The sequence below is a fragment of the Macrotis lagotis genome, chromosome 1 (genome assembly GCF_037893015.1).
Source record: "Macrotis lagotis isolate mMagLag1 chromosome 1, bilby.v1.9.chrom.fasta, whole genome shotgun sequence".
Classification (NCBI taxonomy): domain Eukaryota; kingdom Metazoa; phylum Chordata; class Mammalia; order Peramelemorphia; family Peramelidae; genus Macrotis; species Macrotis lagotis.
Genome location: NC_133658.1, coordinates 908,951,384 through 908,976,517, shown reverse-complemented (window position 1 = coordinate 908,976,517; position 25,134 = coordinate 908,951,384). Strand labels below are relative to the sequence as shown.

General features: G+C 49.9%; 1 protein-coding gene across 4 annotated transcripts in view; it reads left to right on the top strand.

Moving 5' to 3' along the window:
- The first annotated feature begins 6,097 nt into the window (after positions 1-6,097).
- SMG9 (SMG9 nonsense mediated mRNA decay factor) overlaps positions 6,098-25,134 on the top strand; it is a 20,099-nt gene continuing 1,062 nt past the window's right edge. For 2 of the 4 annotated variants that reach the window (XM_074219440.1, XM_074219439.1), the window contains exons 1-13: positions 6,665-7,120; positions 7,794-7,868; positions 7,958-8,225; positions 9,685-9,782; positions 10,421-10,533; positions 11,750-11,861; positions 12,417-12,512; positions 12,604-12,689; positions 13,071-13,177; positions 13,259-13,366; positions 13,453-13,581; positions 13,687-13,831; positions 14,872-15,566. In XM_074219440.1, coding sequence (XP_074075541.1) covers positions 6,893-7,120; positions 7,794-7,868; positions 7,958-8,225; positions 9,685-9,782; positions 10,421-10,533; positions 11,750-11,861; positions 12,417-12,512; positions 12,604-12,689; positions 13,071-13,177; positions 13,259-13,366; positions 13,453-13,581; positions 13,687-13,831; positions 14,872-14,950 — 1,644 coding nt within the window. In that variant the 5' untranslated portion in view covers positions 6,665-6,892 and the 3' untranslated portion in view covers positions 14,951-15,566. Of the gene's footprint in view, positions 6,274-6,664; positions 7,121-7,793; positions 7,869-7,957; positions 8,226-9,684; positions 9,783-10,420; positions 10,534-11,749; positions 11,862-12,416; positions 12,513-12,603; positions 12,690-13,070; positions 13,178-13,258; positions 13,367-13,452; positions 13,582-13,686; positions 13,832-14,871; positions 16,893-25,134 lie in introns of those variants that run through there. The other 2 variants (XM_074219443.1, XM_074219442.1) reach the window with 2 other exon arrangements.

Below are 25,134 nucleotides of genomic sequence, written 5' to 3'. Positions count from 1 at the left end.
AAGCCAACATCTTCATTTTATAGGTATGATATGAAGGTCAGAGAGGGAAAGTAAAGTTCTTAATGTCACCTGGTAAATTAATAACAGACAGGAGTTAGAGCTGAGGGAAGGGTTGCCCTACCTTATGCCACTTCCTCCTTTGTCTTGGCCCTCGAGGCAACAAGGAGCAGTGGGTAGAAGTCAAAGACCGATTTCAGTCTGATGTCAAGAAAACCATCAGAAGCATCCCAAAGTAGAAGGGCCTGCTTTGAGAACCAGGGGGGTGGTTTCCCCCAAGCAAAGGTGGGAGAAATACATGTTGGCTGGGATGTAGAGGGTTCCATTAAATGGAGATTTAATCTGAGATCCAAGGACAGATTCCAGGAAGTTCATGAACTTAATGAGGGGGAAAAAACCTACATCTTTCCTTCCATAACTTGGAGCTGAAATTTGGCATTCCCTGCCATTATAAATGTTGGCCACAAACATTATTTTAAGGGCTCCATAAGTTTCTCCAAAAATAGGTCTGTGACATGTAAAAAAAAAAAAGTCAAGAAATGTCAAAAGGGGGCGGCTAGGTGGCGTAGTGGATAAAGCACTGACCTTGGAGTCAGGAGTACCTGGGTTCAAATGTGACCTCAGACAATAGTTCCCTAGCTGTGTGGCCTTGGGCAAGCCACTTAACCCCATTTGCCTTGTAAAAATCTAAAAAAAAAAAATGTCAAAAGGATTCTGAAGACCCTTCCAGTTCTGAGGTCTGTGAACTAGGGGATTTACAGTCTAAACAGCTCCTCTCTTTGCACTCAGCTTCTTCCTCTGCTCCCAAGGGTCAACCAGGGCAGCCTAATCTCTTCTCAACATGTCTACCATTCAAATACTTAAAGACAGATCATACTGGGCCTCCCCCTCCCCAGACTTTTCCCAAAGATAAAATAGTCCCAGTTCCCATACAAAACTATACCAAACAGGAAGGACCCTGAGAACAAAGAATAGGATGCAAAAGCAGGGAGAGGAAGAAATTAAAGAAACCATAGTTCAACACTATCACCTTATATAATCTATAAAGCTCAGAGGAAAATGCACTTTCCTGAGGTCATCAGTAGATTAAGGCCAGAACTGAGATCAGAACTCAAGGAAAGATCACCCCACCCCATGCCACCCCTTTATTTTTCTTGGTCCCAAGTAACCAGCTTCAGGTACTACAAGCAAATATAGGCTTGCTGTTAGAGCAAGGAGAGATGCCCCAAAGTGGCATCTGGGGGGAGGGGGAATTCTTCCTTTGAGGTCTTCACATCAAAACTGGAGAGCAGAGGTAATAGATGAAGGCCTCCAGACTGCATCGTGTCAAGTGAATCAGATCAAAACATAACTGAGAAAGACTTAACAGAATACATAAAAATATAATTTGTGGTTTTCTAAATTCAGTGTGCTTCCTTGTGTAGGGATCCATGAGGACTGAGCAGTCCAAATTCTTGAGTTGACACGTCCGCCATAGGGGGTTCAGGATGGTCTAGAATGATGAGATTCAGCTCTTTGTGTGAGCTCCTAGGTCACAAAGCTTCCCTGTGACTCTTCCCATTCAGCTTCTGGTTCTGACTGGAGACCAGACAGAACCACAGACAACAGCCCTTCAAGTATCTAAAGACGGGGCAGCTCCCATCCCTCATTAAGTCTTCGCTCTCCAAACCCAGTTCTTAAACAAAAAAATCAGTCCACAAGCATCTATTAAGCACCTGTTATGAGTCAGACATCTGTGATAATGGCTGGAGAAACAAATAAAATGAATGAAAGAGATTTAAGAACACAGATTGTAGAGCAGGATGGCCTTTTGAACCAAAAGAAAACATAGGATGTCAGAGCAGGGAGGCAATTTGAGACCAAGTGACCCAACCTCTTCATCATACAAGTGAGAAATCTGAGAAATTGACTTTCCCAAGGTCATCCAGTAAATTATTGACAGAACAAGAATAATAAGTCAGGGAAAGATCCAATCCACGCCATTCTATGCAAGGCCAAGACTCTCCCTCTTTTCTCTAGAAATGTTGCCTTTTTTTTTGGACTATGGCCTCTCCAGTTTACCCAGCCCTACCTGATCAGCCAAAAATCTCAACAATACACTTTAGAGACAACCCTGTCTCCCTGTGATGGTGGCCAAGGGAAAGGATTTCAAGGGTTATTTATTGACACTATGGGTTGGTCTCATAGAGAGAACCACTGGCTTCCACAGCAGCTCTCAAAGCTGGGTTCCCTACTATCCTCCCCTACTATCCATCCCCCCCATCCAGCTCTGACATCTCAGAACAGATCTCTCAATCACTTAATCCATGGGCCTTTTCTCAGTCATCCTTTTTGATCTCTCTGCCACCTTTGACCCTATTGATGGATCTCCTTCCAGATAAGCTTTCTTCTCTGAGTTTTTCTGACACCAATCTCTGGTTCTCCAGTCTTTCTGACTACTCTATTTCAGACTCCTTTGCTGATTCTCATTCTAGGTGAGGCCCACTAAGCATGAGTATCCCCCAGGAGGATGTTGGAACCAGCTTAGACTGGAAAGAGCTGATAGTTAAATTTTTAGGGAGAACATCAGCAAACACTACAAATTCAGACTTGGATGTTTTATGCATTTCTATACTTAAGGAAATGAAGGAAAAAAATTATTTTGCCAATTAAAAGTATGCCATTCATACACTCTTTCATCCTCCTAAATGGTAATCTTCCCTGGTGCATCCCTAGCCAAGACTTTGTCCTGGATCCTCTTCTCTTTTCCTTCTATTCTTTCTTCCTGGGTGATCTCACCACCTTTGGAGGGTTCAATTATCTCAGTGGATTTCCCAGTTCTAGTTATCTAGTCCTAATCTCTCAGCAGACCTGCAATCACACACCATACCTTCTGCATGCTGGATATCTAATTTCGGGTGTTCCTTGGCATCTCAACCTGTTATTCTTCCCCCAAACCATTCTCTCTTCCCAACTTTCCTGTGACAGTGGAGGGCACCTACATCCCATTCCCTCCTACAACCTGTTATTCTCAACTCATCACCTTCACTCCCCTCACATATCCAGTCTGTGAATTTTCTTTTTTTAACATTTCATTTTCCAATTACATACAATAGTAATATGTACCCATCATTTTTTGCAAGACTCTGAATTCTACAATCCCCCCCACACACACACACAGAAGGCTGTCTGGCAGTTTCTGCATTGTTTCCATGACATACATTGATATAAATTGAATGTTATAAGAGTAAACATAAGAATAAACATTAACCCTGTAAATCTTGTTCAGATCTTCATCACATCTCAGGTTTTCTCTTTGTCTCAGCTTACACAACCACAACCCTAGTTCAGGCTCTGGAAACAGTTTTTCTATTTGAAAAAGGTTTTATTGATCTTTTTTTTTAACATTAATACTCATCTTTCCCCTCAAAAACAGCAATGTTATATAGAAAATAGTACTGGGGGTGGGGGGAGGAAATAATCAGCACTACTGAATACACTGAAAAAGTTTTTTGTTTGTTTGTTTTTAGGTTTTTTGCAAGGCAAATGGAGTTAAGTGGCTTGCCCAAGGCCACACAGCTAGGTAATTAAGTGTCTGAGGTCACATTTGAACTCAGGTACTCCTGACCCCAGGGCAGGTGCTCTATCCACTGCCACCTAGCTGCCCCACTGAAAAAGTTCTAAAACATGTTTGTGAACCTCCGGATTCTCCAAAGGGGATGGTAGTTATCTCCTCATATTTCTTCTGAGCCACACTCGTCCTCTAAAACGTGTCAATGTTCAAGTTTGATTTATGTGATAGTTGTTTACTAAGATTTACAAGGTGCTTCATAAATGTTCTCATTTGATCTTCACAACAAACATGGGGGGGCTATTATTATTCTTTTACAAATGAGGAAACTGAGTCAGATGGCCATGAAATGACTTGGCCAGTGACATACAGCTACTACTCAGGTAGTGTTTGAATGAGGGTCTTCCTACACTCTGTCCCCTGCCTAAGCAGCCTGGATGGCCCCCCACTCCACCCCACAATTCTTGAATTACTTAAGTGGTCTTCTGACACCAGAAGTTGCTCCCATCTGCAATACATTCTCCTCCAATACATCCTCAGCTACCAAAGTGAGTCTCCTAAAGCCCAGGTCTGACTGCGGGACCTTCCACACAAGGAACTCCAGGGCCCTCTTTATAAAATCCTCACTTCGGCATTTATAGTGGGGTTTTTTTTAGGTTTTTGCAAGGCAAATGGGGTTAAGTGGTTTGCCCAAGACCACACAGCTAGGTAATTATTGTCTGAGACTGGATTTGAACCCAGGTACTCCTGACTCCAGGGCCGGTGCTTTATCCACTGTGCCACCTAGCCACCCGGCATTTATAATTCTTTACGAACCGGGCCTTTCCTGCCTTTTCCAGTTTTTTGACAGGTTGACCTTCCCCACATTCTGTGATCCACTTCCACTACCCGACCTGATGCTCCACACACACTCCTTTCCACTCTCCGGGTCTTTGCCCCACCTGACCCCTGCCAGGAATGCTCTTCCTCCTCACCTCTGACTCTTAGCTTCCTTCAAGACTCAGTTCAAATACAGCCTTTTGCAAAAAGCCTTTCCTGTGCTTGTGAGTCTGTCCCCCAACAAGGCCCATATCGAGGGCTTCCCCACGGAGAGTCCCCTTGACTTACACAGAATCTATCTTGTACCCATTCACTTCTTGACAGTCTGTTGCATCAGGAGCACAAGGACTTTTGGCATTTGAACCCCCCAGCACTTAGTGGGGTGTTGGGCACCTTGAAAGAGCTATGTGTTTGTGAGTTGACATCCCGTTCTCAGGGCCCTGTGGCTCGTCCCAAGTGGCCCTGCTTCTGCTTTCCTTTACCCTTCCCCTAACAATATTGATGTATCCTTCCCATTAGATTCTACACACCTTACATTGGGTCTTTAGATCCCCAACGTTAAGCATAGGACCCCAAATACTTTACAGTTAATATATTCAGAGTGCTGAAGATGGACAGTCAGACCTGGGAGGAGCCAGAGAACAGAGAATGTCAGAGCTGGGGGGCTCCCAAGTGATGTCAGCACTGGGAAGGGCCTCGAACTGGGATGTCAGAGCTGGGGGGGGTCTTAGAACGGGGGTGTCAGAGCTGGGGGGCTCCCAAGTGATGTCAGCACTGGGAAGGGCCTCGAACTGGGATGTCAGAGCTGGGGGGGTCTTAGAACGGGGGTGTCAGAGCTGGGGGGCTCCCAAGTGATGTCAGCACTGGGAAGGGCCTCAGAACTGGGATGTCAGAGCTGGGGGTTTTTAGAACGGGGGTGTCAGAGCTGGGGGGCTCCCAAGTGATGTCAGCACTGGGAAGGGCCTCGAACTGGGATGTCAGAGCTGGGGGGGGTCTTAGAACGGGGGTGTCAGAGCTGGGGGGCTCCCAAGTGATGTCAGCACTGGGAAGGGCCTCGAACTGGGATGTCAGAGCTGGGGGTTTTTAGAATGGGGGTGTCAGAGCTGGGGGGCTCCCAAGTGATGTCAGCACTGGGAAGGGCCTCGGAACTGGGATGTCAGAGCTGGGGGGGTCTTAGAACAGGGGTGTCAGAGCTGGGGGGGCCTCAACAGGGGGTGTCAGAACTGGGGGTCTTAGAACAGGGGTTGTCAGAGCTGGGGGGTTTTAGAACGGGGGTGTCAGAGCTGGGGGTCTCGGACAGGGAATTCAGAGATGTCGGGGTGCAGGTCAATTCCCTGAGGAGGGGGTGGAGGAGAGGGGTGCAGGGCCAAGCATGACCCCACCATGACCCGAAAGGCCACCGATCCGGTTCTAGGTGGGCCCCGGAAGGTCCTCCTCCCTTTGGGGTCCCCCAGGCCTTTTCGGGGAAGCTTCCAGAAGAAGTTGAGGGTGAGCTTCCTTCAGAAAGCGCTACCCACGTGGCCCCAGGAGGAGGAATTCGAACACTGGACTCAGGGGGGAATACGACCTCCCAGCCCCGCCCCCCCGGAAGCGCAGGCGCAGTGGAGCCAGATGAGACCGGCCGAAAAAGGGGGGGAGCGACAGCCAGCAGAAGACCAGGTTGACGCAGGCGCAGCTTCTCACGCGCACCCTCGGCGCATGCGTGATGACGTCACTCTAGCGACAGTCCTCTCCGAGCCGTCGCTCCCCTTCTCCCCCCTCCCTTTTCTCCCGCCCCCCGATTCCAGGACGCCAGCAGCACCGCTCCCCAGCCTTTTTCGTGGATTTGCCGGTGACGGGCCCCTTCGAAGCCCAACGCGGGAAAAGCGCGAGCCCCGGTCGTGGCGGCCATTCAGCGGCCAGCTCAGGTAAGGGCCGGGCAGCGCGCGGGCGAAAGGGCTCCTCCTACCGCGGGCGCGCGCCAGGCCCCTCCTCCCTTCTGGAGAGCCCCCCCAACGCGCTCCCGCCGCGGCCAATCAGAAGCCGACGTGGAGGTGGGTTCCGCCCTCTCCCTTTTGGCGCTGGGACCCAAGGACCAATCGGAGGCCGGATCGGGGAGGGCCGCGCCCGTCCCCGGCGCGCGCCGCGGCCCGAGCGCCAGAGAGCCAATGGGCATCCAGCTTGGAGCGCGGCGCGCGCGGACGAGCGAGCTCCACCCACCCGGCACGTGCCTGGTTCCCGCCCCCGTTAGCTCTTCTCCCCAGCATCGCCGGCAGCCCAACCCGGAAGTGATTGAGGAGTCCCCCCCCCCCCCCCGCGATCGCCCCCTTCCTGCGCCCCGGGAGCCGATGCCCCAGCGCCTAGGCGGGGAAGCGGGGCGGACGGGGCCCATTGGCGCCCCGGATCCCGCCTGGGTGACCTTGGGCAAGTTGCTGCTCCGCCCGCCCCGCACAGGGGAAGGCGGCACCGCCGGGCACCGCCGGGCACCGCGGCCCAGCGCAAGGAAGGCGGAGGGGCCGCCCATGACGCCGGGGCCGCGCCCGCTGGATGTGGGGGGCCGCCCGGCCGTCGGGGGGCGGCGGCCTCAGCTCCCCTCTCCTCCCCGCAGGCGGGGCCATGTCGGAGTCCGGCCACAGCCAGCCGGGGCTCTACGGCCTGGAGCGGCGGCGCCGCTGGAAGGAGCCGGGCGCCGGGGGCCCCCAGACCCTGTCCGGGCCCGGCGGGCGGGAGAGAGACTACGGCGGCGCGCCCTGGGACCGGGACCGCGAGCGGCGGGTGAGTGGGGGTCCCGGGGGGCCGGGGGCAGCCGCGCCCCCCCCGCCTCTCTTCTTTTTGTTCAGAGCTTTTTGGCAAGGCAGTGGGGTCAAGTGGCTCGCCCAAGGCCGCACGGCTAGGTCATTGTTAAGTGCCTGAGGCCGGACTGGAACCCGGGTCCTCCCGACTGGCCACTGGGCCACCTAGCCGCCCCTCATTGAGGGTCTCAGTGGACATTCAGCGTCGGGTGTTGGCTGGAATGCATATGTGGGAGTCCGGGATCTGCCTTCCCTCCAGCTTCTGCCTCGGCCCGAAGTCCAGAGCCGCAGAGGGGACCGGTGAAGCTGGCCGTCACCCCCGTGGTGAAGCGATTAAAAGGGCCATGCTGTACACGTCCAGACAACTTGATTAGTTCCCCAGAAAAAGAAGGGGGTGGGTTCTTCCCAGCCGAGGTTCAATGTGGAGGCCGGAGCCCCATGAGATAAAGTGGGACCCCCCCACTTTCCCTACTGCATCACTCATAAGTCTTTTCCCCGTGGGAGGGACATGTCAGGAGGGAGAAGAAATTGGCCCGCTGTGCCGGAGGAGGGTTAATGGGTAGCAAGGGGAGCTAGCAGGTCAGTGAGGACCGAAGGGGCAGGACTAGGAGTTGCAACAGGTTCTTGAGCAGGACTGGAGTTCTTCCCTTCTACAGGATGGCAATGAGGAGGCAGGGACATCAGTGATACAGAAAACGCCAATCATTCTCTCCAAGCCTCCAGCAGAGAGGGTAAGGTCACGGGAATGTCCTGGGAGGGACCCGGGGCATTGTCAGGAGCTGAAGATGAGTGGCCACAGTGATTTCTTTTTCCTCTGCAGTCTAAACTTCCTCCCCCTCCAGCCCCGACTTCCACTGCCCCCCAGACCCCAGCTCCTCTGGACAAACCGATTGTCCTTATGAAGCCCCGGGAAGAAGCCAAGGGCCCGGCCGGAGGGACGGGCACCCCACTCCTAGAAGGTACCACACCGCCTCCCCCAGTGGTCCCCACCCCTCCCAAGGGGGAGAAGGAAGGCCAACGGCCCACCCAGCCCGTCTACCAGATACAGAACCGTGGGATGGGCACCACAGCCCCTGCTGCCATGGACCGTAAGTGGGGAAAACCTTTGGGGGGTGGGTCAGTGAGGGGACAGAGCCTGGCTTCTCATGGGTAGATGGACGGTGCTATGATGCCTGTGTGATGTGTGTTGGCAGGAGTCCTTAGAACAAAGTATAAACACATTCTAATACTAAATGTAAAGGATTTTTGGAATGGAGTATAAATAAATTCTGAAATGAAATACCAGCCCTGAAGTGCTGGAGGCTGCCCCCCCCCACATTTACATGTGTAAACACTGTTTAAAAGTAGAAAGGAGTTTCTTATAACAGATGCTTAAAAGATAGGGAATGTCTGGAGTTAAATTATAAAGAAATGCCCAAAACCCCAGATCACCCACCATGACTATCAGGAGATAGCCCTTGGGTGCCAAAGGCACCAACATTGGGGAACCTCCTCTGTAGTGGTGGGGAAATAGGTCCTCTCTCCATTAAAAGGCTAAGGGGGGGTATCGAAGGTCTAAGATTGCCTCAGTATAGGGTGCCTCCAGTGCAGAGACCACGCTTCAGAAGCAGGACTTCTTTGGTTCAAGATTGAGCTTCTCTCATGGGGAGAAAGTTGAGGGGTAGGGGGAGACCCATTCTTCATGAGGTATAAAGTGCTCCTCCATGTGGGGATGCTTAAATGGCTGGATCCTCCCCAGAGATGCAGATGTGTAACAAGAGCCATGAAATCGTGACGGGGACAGTGATTCCTTCCACTGAAGCTGAGGATCCAGCGAGGAAGGGCTCAGGCTCAGGAGCCCACAAATGGGTCTGCCCCCAGCTCCCTGGTCTCTAGCCTTGTCTGAACCTACATGTCCAACGTAGGCCTTATTTGTCATCTCTGGACATAGACTGCCATTGTAATCGCACCCATTGTAAGACACAAAGTAGACATTTAAAAAGAATGAAGCCATGTTAAATCCTGGAGGAGATAGGGAGCTCTGGGGATGTGGACACATGTTACTGAAAGTCCTTTGGGTGGTAGAGGGTAGGATGGCTGGAGAAATGGGGGAGGGGGGCCTGTGTGGGGAGGGAGAAGGACCAGGGAGGAATTCAGGAAGCCTGAGGGGCTTCCGGGGGGTGGATAAGGGATGGTTTGGCTGCCATGAGCCCTGGGGTGCAGCTAGCCATCATCCAGGCCTATTTTCCTGGCAGCTCCCTGACCCACTCCAGAGTGGGGGAAGCCACTCCACCATTGCCCTTACACTGGGGTCTGCACATTGCTGTTAGGGGAGCCCAGCTCCCACTGGAGCTCATCAGCCCAGGAAGAGGGAGAATGAGAGGGGGGTTGTGCTAGGGACAAGCCCCTGGACAGCCTCCCCCCTCCATCAGGCAGTTCTCACTTCCTTTGGGCTTGTGCTGTGAGCCTTTAGGACGTGCCCTATGCCTGTAGAACAGCCCCTGCTCACTCTCAGCTCTGAGAGGCCCTGTTCTGGGTGACGGATACTCTGCTTTCTCTCCTCCCCAGCTGTGGTGGGCCAGGCCAAGCTGCTGCCTCCAGAGCGCATGAAGCACAGCATTAAGCTGGTGGATGATCAGATGAACTGGTGTGACAGTGCAATCGAGGTAAACCCCAGTCAGGGCAAGTTGGAACAGGTGCAGTGTGAGGCCCTGAGTGACCGGATGGTCAGCACCGGCTTCAGCATCTCTGAGCACTCGTCCTCCCACGGAAGTGGCCACAGGATTTGGCCCCCTACAATTCGTCTGTCAAATCTTCCGCACCTCTGTGGGTCCTCACTATTTCCTTGCCCCCTGCCATCCTCCCTGGGTGGGAAGTACAGGGGCCTAGGGCTGAGAGGCCACCAGCAAATCACTGCCTGCCTGGAGCTGTAGCTTCCTCCCTTACAAAGTGAAGAGGATCCTCCGGGGGGGTTCCAGGTCCCTTCCAGCTTTGGTGCTCTCACTACGATTTATTCTGCCAAGATCAAGAGGTCTTTCCCTTCTTGAGCAGTTGGTCTGGGGAAGCCCAGGAACCCCTTCTCAGTCCTATTGGTAAATGCAGGCAGTGAAATTGGAAGGGTCACAGAGGAGGCCCCTTATATCAAAGTACAGTACCCAGTTACCCAAGCTTCCCTTCTCCCACTTCGGTTTTGTCCAAGCAGAGAGTGTTCAAAGGCTGTTCCCAAGACTTGGGCATCTCGGGGTCAGACCCCCCCCCCCCAAGAGCAGGGCCTGATGGTGGTCTGGGTCTGCTCTCCCCACAGTACCTGCTCGACCAGACGGACGTGCTGGTGGTTGGGGTCCTGGGGCTCCAAGGAACAGGCAAGTCAATGGTCATGTCCCTGCTGTCAGCCAACACTCCTGAGGAGGACCAGAGGTAAGGTGGCAGCCCTGCACCCAGGGCTCCCTTTCCCCAATCACAGGGATCCCCCAGACCCAGCCTCAAGGCATTGAATCTCAGTGTCCTCATCTGCAAAATGGGTAGATTTTTTCCATTAGAGGCCTCTCATGAAGCCCAAGGAAGGCTGGAAGTGAAAGCCTTGACGGAACTGATGGTGCAACGTTCATATGGATGGTCATCAAAGAATGGGCCTCCTAATAGCTACCTGGACCTTTGTGGCACCTCAGACACCTGCCATGGCTCCCAGTGGCTCAACAGGCATTTATTAGGCTCATATTTCCTCCAGGAATGAAGACAAGGACTCAAACTTGGCTACTCAGTTTTACTATATATGGGTCCCAGGGAAGGACAGGAAGCCCAGCCAGGTCATCCCCTGCCCCTTGGCCTGGGCCAAGTGCCTAACGCAGGTCTCCCACTTCCTACCTTTAATGTCTGCACCAGATGGGGTGAGGCATAGAGAGCAATTCTCTGAGCTGCCACCCCTGCCTAGGGTAGCTTCTCTCGGGGGAGAAGGGGACTTCACTCCCAGGGAAGAGCTAAGCAGACAGGAAGGAGAGCCAGAGCAGACTCATGACTGTCCTGGGGCCAGAAGTCAGGTCCCCGTACTCCCCTGGAGCCCTTCAGAAGGGCTGCTGCCTGTCTAGATCAGCTCCCTCTTGGGAAGGTTAGTTGGGGGGCCCTTCAGATGTCTGTCTCTCTTGAATTCCATCTTCATGGGTCCAGCCTAATGTTGTGGCTGGTTCTCAAGCCCTTTCTCAAAGATCCCCGTGAGCAGGGAGCCTCCTAAGGTCAACCTTTACCCACATTATCCCATTGGTCCTTGAAGCAACACTGACTCAAGGATCACAAGAGCTCTTGTCCCCATTTGACAGATGAGGAACCAGACTCAGAGGTCAAAAGCCTGCCTGCCTAAGGTCATATGGAGTGAGTAGGTTGGAGCCCAGGCCTCTCTACCTTGAGGGCCAGCTCTCTACAGCAGCTATACCTGCTACCCCTCATTTGGGGTCCAAGCTGTCCTGGAGGCCAGCCTAGCTTTTGGCCTCTTCCCATGACATACCTTCCTTCTGTGCCTCTAGCATTGGCAAGGGACCAAGCACAGATCTTGGGGGCTCCATGAGAGGCTGGTGAGTGGGCCCATCAGGAAGGGAGGGAAGCATCTGACTGGAGGGGATCCCTCCTCGCCTCCCCATAGAGCATACGTATTCCGGGCTCAGAGTGCTGAGATGAAGGAGCGCGGAGGCAACCAGACAAGTGGCATCGACTTCTTCATCACCCAGGAGCGCATAGTCTTCCTCGACACCCAGGTAGGGGTCTCCTGTCCAACGTCTCACCTCTACCAGGCCCTGCCTGCAGCCACTGGGTCCCACTCCTGTAGGTCAGTCTGACCATGTAGAGAATCAGCCTCAGTGGCTGCCAGGTCCCAACAGCTGGTCCTTCCCACACTGCCCTCCCCCAGCAGCCCCTCTGACCCAGCTCCTCGACTGCCAGGCCAATGGGTGGGTCAGGGGCCAGAGACCCTCCCCTCACTGTACCCTCCCCCCGTGCTTCATCCTTTGAGGCCTTCCCTCTCCCCCTCTTCCTCCTCCTCCCCTACCCCCCCACCCTGCCTCATTCTATCTCTCCCCTCTTCCCTGGCCTGCTGTACCCCTTCTGCCCCTTCCCAGACAGGACAGGGGCCCAACAGGCAGAGCATTAGATTCAGAGGCTGGACTCACCCATGCAATAATCAAGCACTTATTAAATAAGTGAGCATGGCTCCTGGCTAGGGTCCGAGGCCGGAGGGTGCAGCAATCTGTCTATGGACTGGTCACCTCAGGTATGGTCTGGCGAGGCCTGACACCTCTTCCTCCTCCCCTCAGCCCATCTTGAGTCCATCCATCCTGGACCACCTGATCAACAACGATCGCAAATTGCCCCCGGAGTATAACCTCCCCCACACCTATGTGGAGATGCAGGTGAGGCGTCTGGTGAGGCAAAGGTGGGGGCCATCATGGGGAGGAGGCAGGACCACTGTCCCGCTGAGTGCCTCCCTCTGCCTTTCTCCAGTCACTGCAGATTGCCGCCTTCCTTTTCACAGTCTGCCATGTGGTCATTGTGGTGCAGGACTGGTTCACTGACCTCAGTCTGTACAGGTGAGCAGGCCGGGGCTGGAGCGGGGCGGGCATTGGATTCACATCCCGACTCAGGGGCTTCATACCTGCAAACCTGGCCAACAGCTTCCTCTTCTGTGAGAGCTACTGAGGCACCACTGTGGAGGGCTGGAAGGCCGGCTTTGGGGTCAAGATGCCCTGAGTTCAGATCCTGCCTGAGCAGCACCTCTGCCGGCCTGCCCCTCTTTCCAGGCTCCTCACTGCAGCCTCAGAGGCTGTGAGTGCAAGGAGGCAGCCCTGGGGCCTGGCCTGCCCTGGTGACTGCAGCTTTCACTCTAGCGGGTTCTGTGGCAGAGTGGTCTTCGCTTGCCAAGTGGCCCTCAGCAAGCCCACCAGCCTCTCTGGTCTCCCTCACATGCCCAGGTTTCTACAGACAGCTGAGATGGTGAAGCCCTCCACCCCCTCCCCCAGCCACGAGGCCAGCAGCTCCTCAGGTTCAGACGAAGGCACTGAGTACTACCCCCACCTGGGTGAGACAGCGTGAGGGAGGAGGGGAGCAGAGGAGGAGCTGCTCCTGTCAGCCAGGGGCTCACCAGCCATCCCTCCCTCAGTCTTTCTGCAGAATAAGGCCCGGCGGGAGGACTTCTGCCCCCAGAAGCTTCGGCAGATGCACCTGGTGATTGACCAGCTGATGGCCCATTCCCACCTGCGTTATAAGGGTGAGGGGCCGCCCTGGACCTTCCCCCCAAAGCCACCTACTGCTCCTTCTCTTGACCTCACCGGGGCTATCTCTCCCCTTCCCCAGGTACTCTGTCCATGTTGCAGTGCAATGTCTTCCCAGGCCTGCCCCCTGACTTCCTGGACTCAGAGGTGAACCTCTTCCTAGTGCCCTTCATGGACACCGAAGGGGACAGTGAGAGCCTGCCCCGAGCAGGTACCAGCTGTGGGGAGCCCGGGCATGGGCGGGTCTGCCAGAACACAGGCATGCAGGCAGAGGAGGAGGAGGGTCAAGGCTCTCACCCTTCCTCCTGTTCCCCAGGCCCAGGCTCCAGCCCACTCTTTTCCCTTCTCCCGGGCTACCGAGGCCACCCCAGCTTCCAGTCCCTAGTGACCAAACTCCGTAGCCAGGTGATGTCCATGGCCCGGCCACAGCTGTCGCATACCATCCTGACAGAGAAGAACTGGTAAGTCCCCTGGAGGAGGTGGGGGGAGGGTTCCTGCCAGCCAGCGTGTCCCATGGGCAAATTGGGAAAATTCATGAACATAAAAAACATTAAACAGATGATTTGAATATATTTAAGAGGAGATAAAAGGCTGATTTTTCAGCTCTCCTCAAGGACAGGGTGGGGAGAGGCTGGACACACTGGTCAGGAGGTCCAGATTACAGTAAAGCCCTTAGAGCATCCCCACGCCATTATTGTGGGTGCTCAACCAGGGGTGGCAGGAGACCTAAAGTGTTCAAAAGTCCTGGGGGGAGGGGTGATGAGCCTGGAAGGAGGTCTCCCCCAATCCTGGGCCAGAAGCCTCCTGACCCACCAGGCAGCAATCCCTGGGACCTTGACAGGCTAGAACAGCATCAAACTGGAAGGGAGGGAAGAGTCAAGAACATCCTGCAGAGGAGTTTGAGGAATCCCCAGCTCTGACACACACAGAGACCACAAACACACATGAATGTACACAGTCCTGCATGGCTGTGCACGCATGCATATGGGATGGGAGGCTTGGCCACTCCTCTGTCACATCCCCAAGCTTAGGCAGCCTTCCAGCAGTGGTGAGTCAGGCCAAGGAAGCCCCAGCACCCTCTGTGCCAGTTGGCCTGCATTGGGGCACAGACTGCTCGGTCCTGTGGGCCACATCTTTGGGGCTGGAGCCCTCTGCACAGAACTGAAACCCAGGACCTTGAACTGGCTAATGCTGCTAGGCTGGAGTAGAGAAACCCTAGGGGACAGGAGAGCTGCACTAATGTATCATAGCAGAGGAAGAAGTAGGGGCCCCTTCAGGTAGAGTGGCAGCAGGTGTGGCGCCTCTTCTGGGGTGCCCTTCTTCAGGAAGCTGCCAAGATCTCACAAGCCCCAGGGTTGCAGGCCCAAGAACTTTCCAAGCCCTGAACAGTCTCCCAGGAAGCCCCCGGCCTCTGTCCTTGGGCTCTAAAACACAGTGTGGAGATGATCCTAAGGTCCCTCCTGACAGATGTTCTCTGATGCCTTGTCCTCCCTCTGCCTAGGTTCCACTATGCTGCCCGCATCTGGGATGGGGTCAAGAAGTCCTCCGCTCTGGCCGAGTACAGCCGCCTGCTGGCGTGAGGGTGTGCCTGAGGGTGGCGTGCAGGGCTTCCTAAGTTCCCGGGAGGACCGTGGGTCCCTCCCCTCTCCCACCTCCAGCTGCCGTGTGTGAGTGTGAGCACACCAGGCACCCCCAGGGGCACAGCAGCAGCAGGAGAGCCAGTGGGGGGATTCAGCTGCTCAGAAGACACAGGGCAGTGGAAGGTTCTCAGGGGTCGGTGGAGCCTGGGGCTCACCTCTCCCCACAGAAGGAGGGAGGAAGGTGGCAAGAAGCGGGGCCCCTCTCCCAGCCCCCTGTTCTCGGGATGGAAAGCTAGACAAGTTGGGGGGCTCTGAGCTCCCATCTTCCAAGTCTGGTCCCTCCAGTGGCTAGGGAAGCCCCTGTCCTCGAGGGCTCCTATTCTGGGTCAGATTTGTTGGTTAATAAAGATGGTAACAGCACTGCACAGCCTCCTCATTCTGAGATGCCATGCTCTTCGATGGAGTTTACCTCGCCACATGGGCTCTGCCTCGATCCCCAATGACAGCTCGGGGCTGCTGCCCTCACTGCTAGAGAAAATGGATCCCCAGCGAGGGAGAGCCGGAGGAAGTGTTCAGGGCCTTCTAGGTCCAGAGAGCAGCACGGGCCCATCACAAAGTAAGAATCTAATGAATGTTTGTAGAATTGAAGAGTTACTCAGGTATAGACAGCTAGTCAGAGGAGGCACTCACTACCTGTGGTTAGCAGCACATTAGCAACTATCTGTTCTTGGAGAAAACACCTTCTATGAGCAAACAAATCATTAATTAGAGGAGCTTGGGGGATCAAGTTAGTGCCAGTAAGTAGTTAGATACGTTTTAGATTTGCCACATGTATTGTTTATGTATAAACTAGGTAGGGAAATAGAGGCAAAAGTTTTCATTGTCCTGTGGACTGATCATTATAATTCATGTCTGTGCATGTGGGTGTTGTTGCCCACATCTAATCCAGAATGTTCTGAGTAGGATCTGAAGGGAGTTTCTGGGAGATCAGCTCTGGAATCCTAGGGACATTTTAGGACCTGCCAGGGGAAGGGGCCCTTAAGAGAATGCGACACTAGTTCTGTAGCCCTCTGTTCCCCTAAATATCACTAGGCTAGGAGACTGCAGTTTGGACTTGGATTTGTTTTTTTTAGGTTCAAGACAATTTCCTTGTTGCTTCTCTTAAAGGGGAAGGTTAAAACCCCAAGTTTGTAGCTGCAGGCTAATATCAGAAAAGGCCATCCCAAGTAAAGTCATTTATCTACCATGATGGCAAATAGAAGCTGGGGAATTTATACAGATTGGGATGGACCAGATGATACACAGGGAAAGTGCCTCTCTTTGGGAGTGAGAGGTTTAAGCACAAGCCCTCCCACCCTGGAGAAAATTTCTCAAAGTCTCTAGGGAGGCTAACTGGAAAGCAATATGAGAAGGTTTCAACTTCTCCACCTGTCCCTCCACCACTTCCCAAAGTCTTTTTCCATCCTCAGAGACAGCTGATAACACTGTGGGTAGAGCACTGGGCCTAGAATTAGGAAGATAGTTAAATGTGATCTCAGATACTTGATATGTGACCCTAGGCAAGTCATTTAACCCCTGCCCTGATTTCCTCAGATATAAAATTGAAATTAATATAGCCCTATTTCCTAGGGTCATTGTGAAGATGAATTAAGAATTTTTGTAAAAGGCACTCAGCATAGTACCTGGCTCATCATAGGAACTAAGAAATACTTAATCCTTTTCTTTTCCCTTCCCTCTCAAAGAGTGGAAACGATGTCTCCCCTTGAGATAGGAATGAAATATCCCTTCTCTTCCTCACACTAACTCCTACAGACAATAGTAAGTCCAATCCAAGAGTCACCTGAAAAGCAGCATATGGATGGATGGATAGATGAATGATTGATGGAAGGATGGGTGGGTAGGTGAATGGATAGATTGATGGATGAATGGAGGATGGGTAGAAGAATGAATGGTTGAGCAGATGAATAGATGGACTGGTGAATGAATGGAGGGTGGGTGGGTGGAAGAATGAATGAATGGAGGACAGATGGGTGGGTGGATGAATGGAAAATGAATGGATGGATGAATGGAGGATGGATAATGGAAAACTGAATGAATGGATGGATAGATATAATTAATGGACAGGTAGATTTGAAAATAAAAGACAACTTTGAAAGTCAACTTCTAGTCAATGATCAACTATATCTCCAGAGGACCTAAGGACAAAGAATGTTACCCACCTACACACACACACACACACACACACACACACAGTGTGTCATAGAGTGTACCCTTGGAGTCAAGGAGTCCTGGGTTTAAATTCTGCCCCTGGCATAATGACTGTGTGACCTTGGGTAAATAAATTATTTTGTGCCCAAAGCAATGCTCTGGGATTCTAAGAACAGTAGATCAACTTCTAGCCCTTCTCTCTAGCCTGACCCAGATCCCTGACACTCCAAAGGACAACTTAAAAGAGTGACTCTTGGGGCAGCTAGGTGGTGCAGTGGATAAAGCACTGGCCCTGGAGTCAGGAGGACCTGAGTTCAAATCTGACCTCAGACACTTAATAATTACCTAGCTGTGTGGCCTTGGGCAAGCCACTTAACCCCATTTGCCTTGCAAAAAAACCTAAAAAAATAAAATAAAGAGTGACTCTCTGGATAGTTTACAACCTATTGGAATTCCTGTCTCAATGAGTTCTCCTACTCCATCCCAGGGAATCTAAATCCCTGGTTCCCATTGCTCCAACCCTATTCTCCATCCATCACTAGCTTGGTCCCATTCCCCTTAGCCCAAGATCCCCAAACTCCAGCTCTCAATTACCCAGTCCACTGGGCCCTCTGATGCCTGCTCCTTGGATAACAAACTGGATTTCATCATAAATTCTTTTCATTCTTGCTCTCTATTTCACTGTGGTCCAGCTTTCCCCTGAAGGCACAACTTCTCTAGTTGTCCCTTTCCAGAAATGCTTATGCTTTCCTACCCCCCAGTTCACTGGTCGTGGTGGGCCAATTGGAGTACTCCTTGTGCCCCATTACCATTCCCAAACACTCCTACCAACACCATTCACTAACCTTTCAACATTTGAACTTTGATTTGTATTTATCACCCAATCAATATTCCGGTAACTGTTGTCTAAAGGTTTTCAAGATACTATCCTTCCTTTAAAAAGTAAAGTGCCTGGCTGTCTTTGTCTTCTCCTCAAATCCCCTCCTAGAGGGCTTTAATGGATATTCCCTCAAATATCCTAACCTCCTGTTAACAGAATATTAAATGTAGTCCAGACAGTCTCTAACCTGTGAATAACTGGAGATGACACAAAGCAGATCTGAGGCAAGACATGCCAGAAATCACATAGTGGTGCAATTAAGTGATTTCAGAGTGAAGAATTCAGTTTGCAAACTTGAAGTTCTCCTGAGGAGAGCACCTCATGCTACAGTAAAGGCAGAGGTTATATACATAAAGAACAAATGGAAAGGGGAAGATGGGTTACAACAACAGCCCGTGAGTCAACCCACAAATAGAGACCACTCTGGGTGTTTGGGAGTCCTGTGGGAATGGTTCAAGCCTTGGGGGACGTGATTGCTTTCAGGGTGTAGAACCAGAGTTCTGTGACAGGAACAGGAGTGGAGTCTTTGATTTACCTCACTTAACATAGACAGACTCAGCACAACCACAGGAATGTAGGGATCACCAGTGACTGATAACTTAAAGCTACATTGGCAGTCTCTGGTTCCCAAGCCAGAATCTGCTGGGAAAATGATAACTCTAAGAAATCTAAATTATTAGTATATTATATATATATAAATTAATATGAAAATCATAAATCCCTTTATACCTCCAATCCTCCACTTACTCATTTCCCACGACCTGCACCACAGCTCCATACAGAGATGGTCATACCCTTTATCTCACCATCACCTATACATGTTGTACTCCCATGTTCATGAACTCTGAAATTCCTCTTATTACATTTTATTCCACTTCTCTCTCTGCAACTCCAACTGTTTATCTTCATTAAATCCACTCCCCTCAGGCCCCTCAGTTCTGTCCCAGGCCATCCTCCTAGCACTGACTGTATTCTTTGGCTCCCCATCTTGACCTCCATGTGAACCAGTTCGACTGTGCATTGAAGTCCTCAAGTTCTTTCCTCCTCTTTGCCCTTATCCCATGAAAATCTTCCAAAGCCTAGCCCCAGATTACTCCCTCCTAAGTTGCCTTCACTTCTACTCACATTCTGAACTAGACTGGGGAAAGTCACTCAACTGTCCTGACTCAACATGTAATCTCAACTGGACTCTCATTGCTATAAGGGGATCCCCAAGACAGCTAGGAGTTGCAGTAGTCTATAGAATATATCTCATTGGAAAAACAACCAACCTCGAAAACAAATCCAGAAGAAATAATTTAAAGATTAGTGGGCTATCTGAAAGCCACATTCAGGAAAAGAGCCTAGACTTCATTTTTCAAGAAATAATACAGGGGGCAGCTAGGTGGCATAGTGGATAAAGCACCAGCCTTGCAGTCAGGAGTACCTGGGTTCAAATGCGGTCTCAGACACTTAACAATTACCTAGCTGTGTGGCCTTGGGCAAGCCACTTAACCCCATTTGCCTTGCAAAAAAAGAAAAAGAAAGAAAGAAAGAAAGAAAGAAAGAAAGAAAATACAGCAAAATTGCCCTGAGATCCTAGAAGGTTAGGGTAAAATAGAAATTGAGAGAATTCACCAGTCACCCCCTGAAAGAGATCCTAAAAGAAAAACTTTCAGGAATATTATAGCCAAATTCCAAAACTCCCAAATCAAAGAGAAAATTCTAAAAGCTGCCATAAACCAACAATTCAATTACCGAGGCTCCATAGTCAGAATTACACAGGATCTGGCAGCATCTAGGTTAAGGGCTCATAGGGATTGGAATATGATATTCCAGAAGGCAAAAAAAAATAGTCTATAGAACAATGGAATTAAAAAGGCTCATCTTCCTGAGTTCAAATCCAATCCCAGATACTTACTAGTTGTGTGACCCTGGGGCAAATCACTTAGTCCTATTTTTCTTATCTGCCACATGAGTTGGAGAAGAGAAGGGTAAACCACTTCAGTATCTTTGCCACAAAGACCCCAAATGGGGATCACACTGAAACACTGAAACAGTTGAATAAAACATTTCCTTATCCTGCTCTCTACAGTGACTCTTCCAAACCTTTTCATCCTTTGTCAATCCCTCACCCTTTCAGCTGAGAACCTTGTATATTATTTTGTTAAAAAAATTGAGGCCTTTCATTGAGAGTCTCTTTTCTCTCCTATTACTCATGTCACAGCACTCAAATGCCTTCCACTACTATCTCTTCATTCCTGTCTCAAACGGAGAAATGGTTCTCCATTCCTAAGTATCCCTTTACCTGTGTGGAATCCCATTCTCAATTGTCTCCTCTATCAATTCACTTTCCCTTTTCTTCAATCTCTCCTTATATTGGCTTCTTCCCAACTATCTATAAACACATCTATTTCTCCACTATCCTCAAAAATAAACCCCAAAACCTCTCCCTTGAGAGAATAATTATTGTCTTATCTTTCCTCACTTTCGTGGCTAAACCACTTGAGACAGCTGTCAACAGTTGGTTCTTGCATTTTCTCTCATCCCACTCTCTTCTTAACTACAGACTGGCTTCTGATCTCCTCATTCAACTGATACTGCTTCTCTCCAAAGTTACCATTGATCTCTTCACTGCCAAATCCTCATCTTTCTTGCCCTATCTGCAACCTCTAATGCTGTTAATCACCCCTTTTCTTGATAGATACCACTCTCCCTGGTTCTCCCCCATTCCTTGTCCAGTCATCCCCCTGCCTCTGTGGCCAAGTCTCCACCCAGGTCACACCTAGCCACTAATCATGAGTGTCTCACAAGGTTCTGTCCCAATCCCTCTCGCCTTTTCCCACTATATTTTTTCACAAAGTGATATCATCCACCCCTAGGGTTTCAATTATCCCCACACAGACGACTCAGATCTACTCCAACCAGTCCTAACCTCTCTGCTGACCTCCAGTCTCACATCTCCAACTGCCTTTCAGGTTTTTTGAATGGAGTCCCCCTCTAGACAGTCTAAACCTCACACATCTAAAATGAACTCATTATCTTTTCCCCAAAACCTCCTCTTCCTAACTTACCTTTTGCTTTTTGAGAATCAGCAGTCACTACGCCTCACAATGGGGGTCCCATCCTTGATTCCTTACTCTCACTCCCTTATCCAGCCAGTGGACATGTCCTGTCTTTTCAACTTTCACAGTATGTCTATACAACACCTTTTTTTTTTGTAGTATTTTTATTTTATTTGGAATTTTTTACAATTTTTCCCCCTAATCTTGCTTCTCCCCCCCCCAGCCCCCTCAGAAGGCAATCTGTTAATCTTTACATTGTTTCCATGGTATACATTGATCTAAGTTGAATGTGATGAGAGAGAAATCATATCCTTAAGGAAGAAAAATAAAGTATTGTGCCTGATTGTTGCACTAATGGAATGAGCAAGTCCATCAAGGTTGGTCATCACCCCCATGTTGTTGCTAGGGTACACAGTGTTCCTCTGGTTCTGCTCATCTCGCTCAGCATCAATCCATGCAAATCTTTCCAGGCTTCCCTGAATTCCCATCCCTCCCCAAAAAATGTAGATCCTCATGAGAAAGAGTAAAGGAAAGAGAAAAAAATGTTTCAGTCTGTGTTCTGATACCATCAGTTCTGTCTCAGGTGGATCACATTCTTTATGATAAATCCGTCATAAAAGTTGCTTCCGTTATTTTTCCACTGTTGCTGTTGCTGATTGTGATTCCCTCCATCCATTCTTCCCCACTACCATATATTATATTTTCTATCTCCTTTCTTGTCCCTCTTCTAAAATATACTGTAGGGTAGCTGAGTAGCGCAACAGACTGATCACCAGCCCTGAGGCCAATAGGCCCCGAGCCCACATACCACCCCTGAGACCCAGCAACCACCCAGCCCTATGGTCCCGGACAGGTCACCCAATCCCAGTCACCTGCAAGAAGTAAAAAAGAAAATGTGTTATATCTGACTATTCTCTCCTATGATCTACCCTCTCCTCTATCACCAGCATCCCCCCCCTTCCCCCTGTCCCTCTTCTCTCCTTTTTACTCTAGATGTCTATACCCTATTGAGTGTGTATGCTGTTTCCTCTCTGAGCCATTTCTGATGGGAGTGAAGGTTTTCTCATTCCCTTTTGCCTTCCCCCCCTTCCCTATCATTGTAAAAAAAATGTTCTATATGAAATATCTTAGTCTATTCCACCTCTCCTTTCTTTTATTCCCAGTGCATTTCCCTTTTAGCCATTGACTCCATTTTTAAAATATTTTATATCTTCAAATTCAGCTCTCTCTCTTATGCATCTATAAAAGCTTCTTCTACCTGCTCTATTAAATGAGGAGTTTCATATGAGTATTATAAGTGTCATTTTTCTGTGCAGGAATACATGCAGTTCATCATCATTAAGTCCCTCATATTTTACCCTTCTCCCCTCTCTGTGCTTTGCCTGAGTCCTGTATTTGAAGGTCAAACTTTCTGTTCAGCTCTGGCCATTTTAACAGGAACATTTGAAATTCCCCTGGTTCACTGAAAGTCCATCTTTCCCCCCAGAAGAGGATGTTCAGTTTTGCTAGGTAGTGGATTCTCAGTTGTTTTCCAAGCTCTTTTGCCTTCCAGAATATTATATTCCAAGCCCCATGAGCCCTTAATGTAGTTGCTGCTAAGTCCCGTGTGATCCTGGCTGCAGTTCCACAATACTTGAATTGTGTCCTGGCTTCTTGTAATATTTTCTCTTTGACTTGGGAGTTCTGGAACTTGGCCGTAATATTCCTGGGGGTTGTTTTTTTTTTATCTCTTTCTGGGAGAGATTGGTAGATTCTCTCAATTTCTATTTTGCCCTCTATTTCCTAGCATATCAGGGCAATTTTTTTTAGGTTTTTTTTTTGCAAGGCAAATGGGGTTAAGTGTCTTGTCCAAGGCCACATAGCTAGGTAATTATTAAGTGTCTGAGACCAGATTTGAACCCAAGTACTCCTGACTCCAAGGCTGGTGCTTTATCTACTACACCACCTAGCTGCCCCAGGGCAATTTTCCTGTAGGAATTCCTTAAAAATGATGTCAAGGCTCTTTCCTGATCCTGACTTTCAGGTATCCTGATAATTTTTTTTAGTTTTTTCAAGGCAAATGGGGCTAAGTGGCTTGCCCAAGACCACACAGCTAGGTAATTATTAAGTGTCTGAGGGCGGATTTGAACTCAGGTATTCCTGACTCCAGGGCTGGTGCTCTATCCATTGTGCCACCTAGCCGCCCCATCCCAATAATTTTTAAATTATCTTTCCTGAATCTGTTTTCCAGATCAGTTGGTTTTTCAATGAGATGTTTTACATTTTCTTCTAATTTTTCATTCTTTTGATGTTGAAGTATTGTGTCTTGAATTCTTGTAAAGTCATCAGCTTTCTTTAGCTCCATTCTACATCTGAAGAATTTGTTTTCCTCAGAGAGCTTTCTTATCTCTTTTTCCATCTGGCCAATTCTGCTTTTTAAAGCATTCTTTTCTTCAATAACTTTTTGAACTGGTTTATCCATTTGGCCTATGCTGGTTTCTAACATATTATTTTCTTGAGCATTTTTTGCATCTCCTTGACTAAGCTGCTGAAGGGAATAATCTGTATTTGTGAAGTGAATGTTTATCCTGCATCTCTCTCATTTCTTTTCCCAATTTTTCTTCTATCTCCCTTACTTGATTTTCAAAATATTTTTCGAGCTCTAGCGTAGCCTGAGTCCAACTTCTGTTTTTCTTGGAATCTTTAGATGCAGGAGCTTGTACTTCCTCATCTTCAGATTGAGCATTTTGATCCTTCTTGGCATCATAGACAAAGAATTTCTCAATGGTGTTCCTCTTTTTTCCTCTGTTTACTCATTTCTCCAGCCTGTGCCTGGTTTTGGGGTGCTTCCTGAGCTTTTGAGTATTATTGGGACACCCGCTTTGGGGTTTTTTTTGGGACACCCCCCCACCTTTATTCCTCCAAGGTCTTATGTTCTCTTGCCTGTGCTTTGATATGTAGATGACCCTCTGCCCTGGAGCTGTGAGGAGGGCCCCTGCTATCTTAGTATGGAAGTCCAAACTGCAACCTGGATCTGAGTGTGGGCAAACAGCAGAGTCCTGCCCCAAGGAGAGCAGAGAGCTTTCTGCAGTCTCCCCTGACCTCCTTACCATCTGTGGGCTGTGCTCTGGAGGTGCAGGCTGGTTTCCCCAGATTCCTGCTGCAAGTTCTCGCCGAAGGGCTGCTCTGAGGCCGGTGCTCCTCACTCCACATTCATTCTGGTGCAGCCCAGTTCTCCCACCTCCCCTTCAAACTGTTCCCAGTCTACAACCCCTTCTTTGACACTGGCACCACCTTGGCCTGAGTTTGACCTCTCACCTGGACTGTTACCTACCTCAAGCCTCTCCCTACTCCAGGCCTGAAGGACTGGTCTGATCATGTCACCACCTTTTCTGTGAACTCCAGGGGCTCATTCTACCTCTTCCAGGATCAAATATAAAACCCACACTTTACCTTTCAAAATCCTTCATAATCTAGATCCTCTGTCTTTCCAGTCTTCTTACACTTTATCCCCCACCACTTCGCTGTGATTCAAGATTGTCTTCCTTGCTGTTTTTTGAATACAGTACTTCATATCTCAACCCCAAGGATTTTCACTGCCTGTTCTCCTTTGTCTCTACTCCCATTTTCCCTGGCCTCCTTCAGGTCTCAATTAACATTCCACCCTCAACCTATCTCCCCTGAGACCACTAGATGGTGCTGTAGTCAGAGCACTGGAGTCAGGAGGATCTGAATTCAGTGTGGACATTTACTAGTTCTGTGATCCTGGGCAAGCCCCCTAACCCCAACTGCCTCAACAACTACAAAAACCCTCTCCTCGGTCCCTTTAACCCTAGTGTCTCCCCTCTAAGACTATCCCTAGCATTTCTCTCTTTCGTCCATAGTTATTTGCATGTTGTCTTTCCCCAGTCAGGTTGTGAGCTCCCGGAGAGCAGGTACTGATTTTTACTTTGATTTGTAAACCCAGACCTCAACACACTGAGTAAATGATTCATATTGGAAAAGGGGGATTCATCATAGGGAGTTACCTATACCTGTGATATCATAATTGTGGACAAAAAGCAAGGAACTCT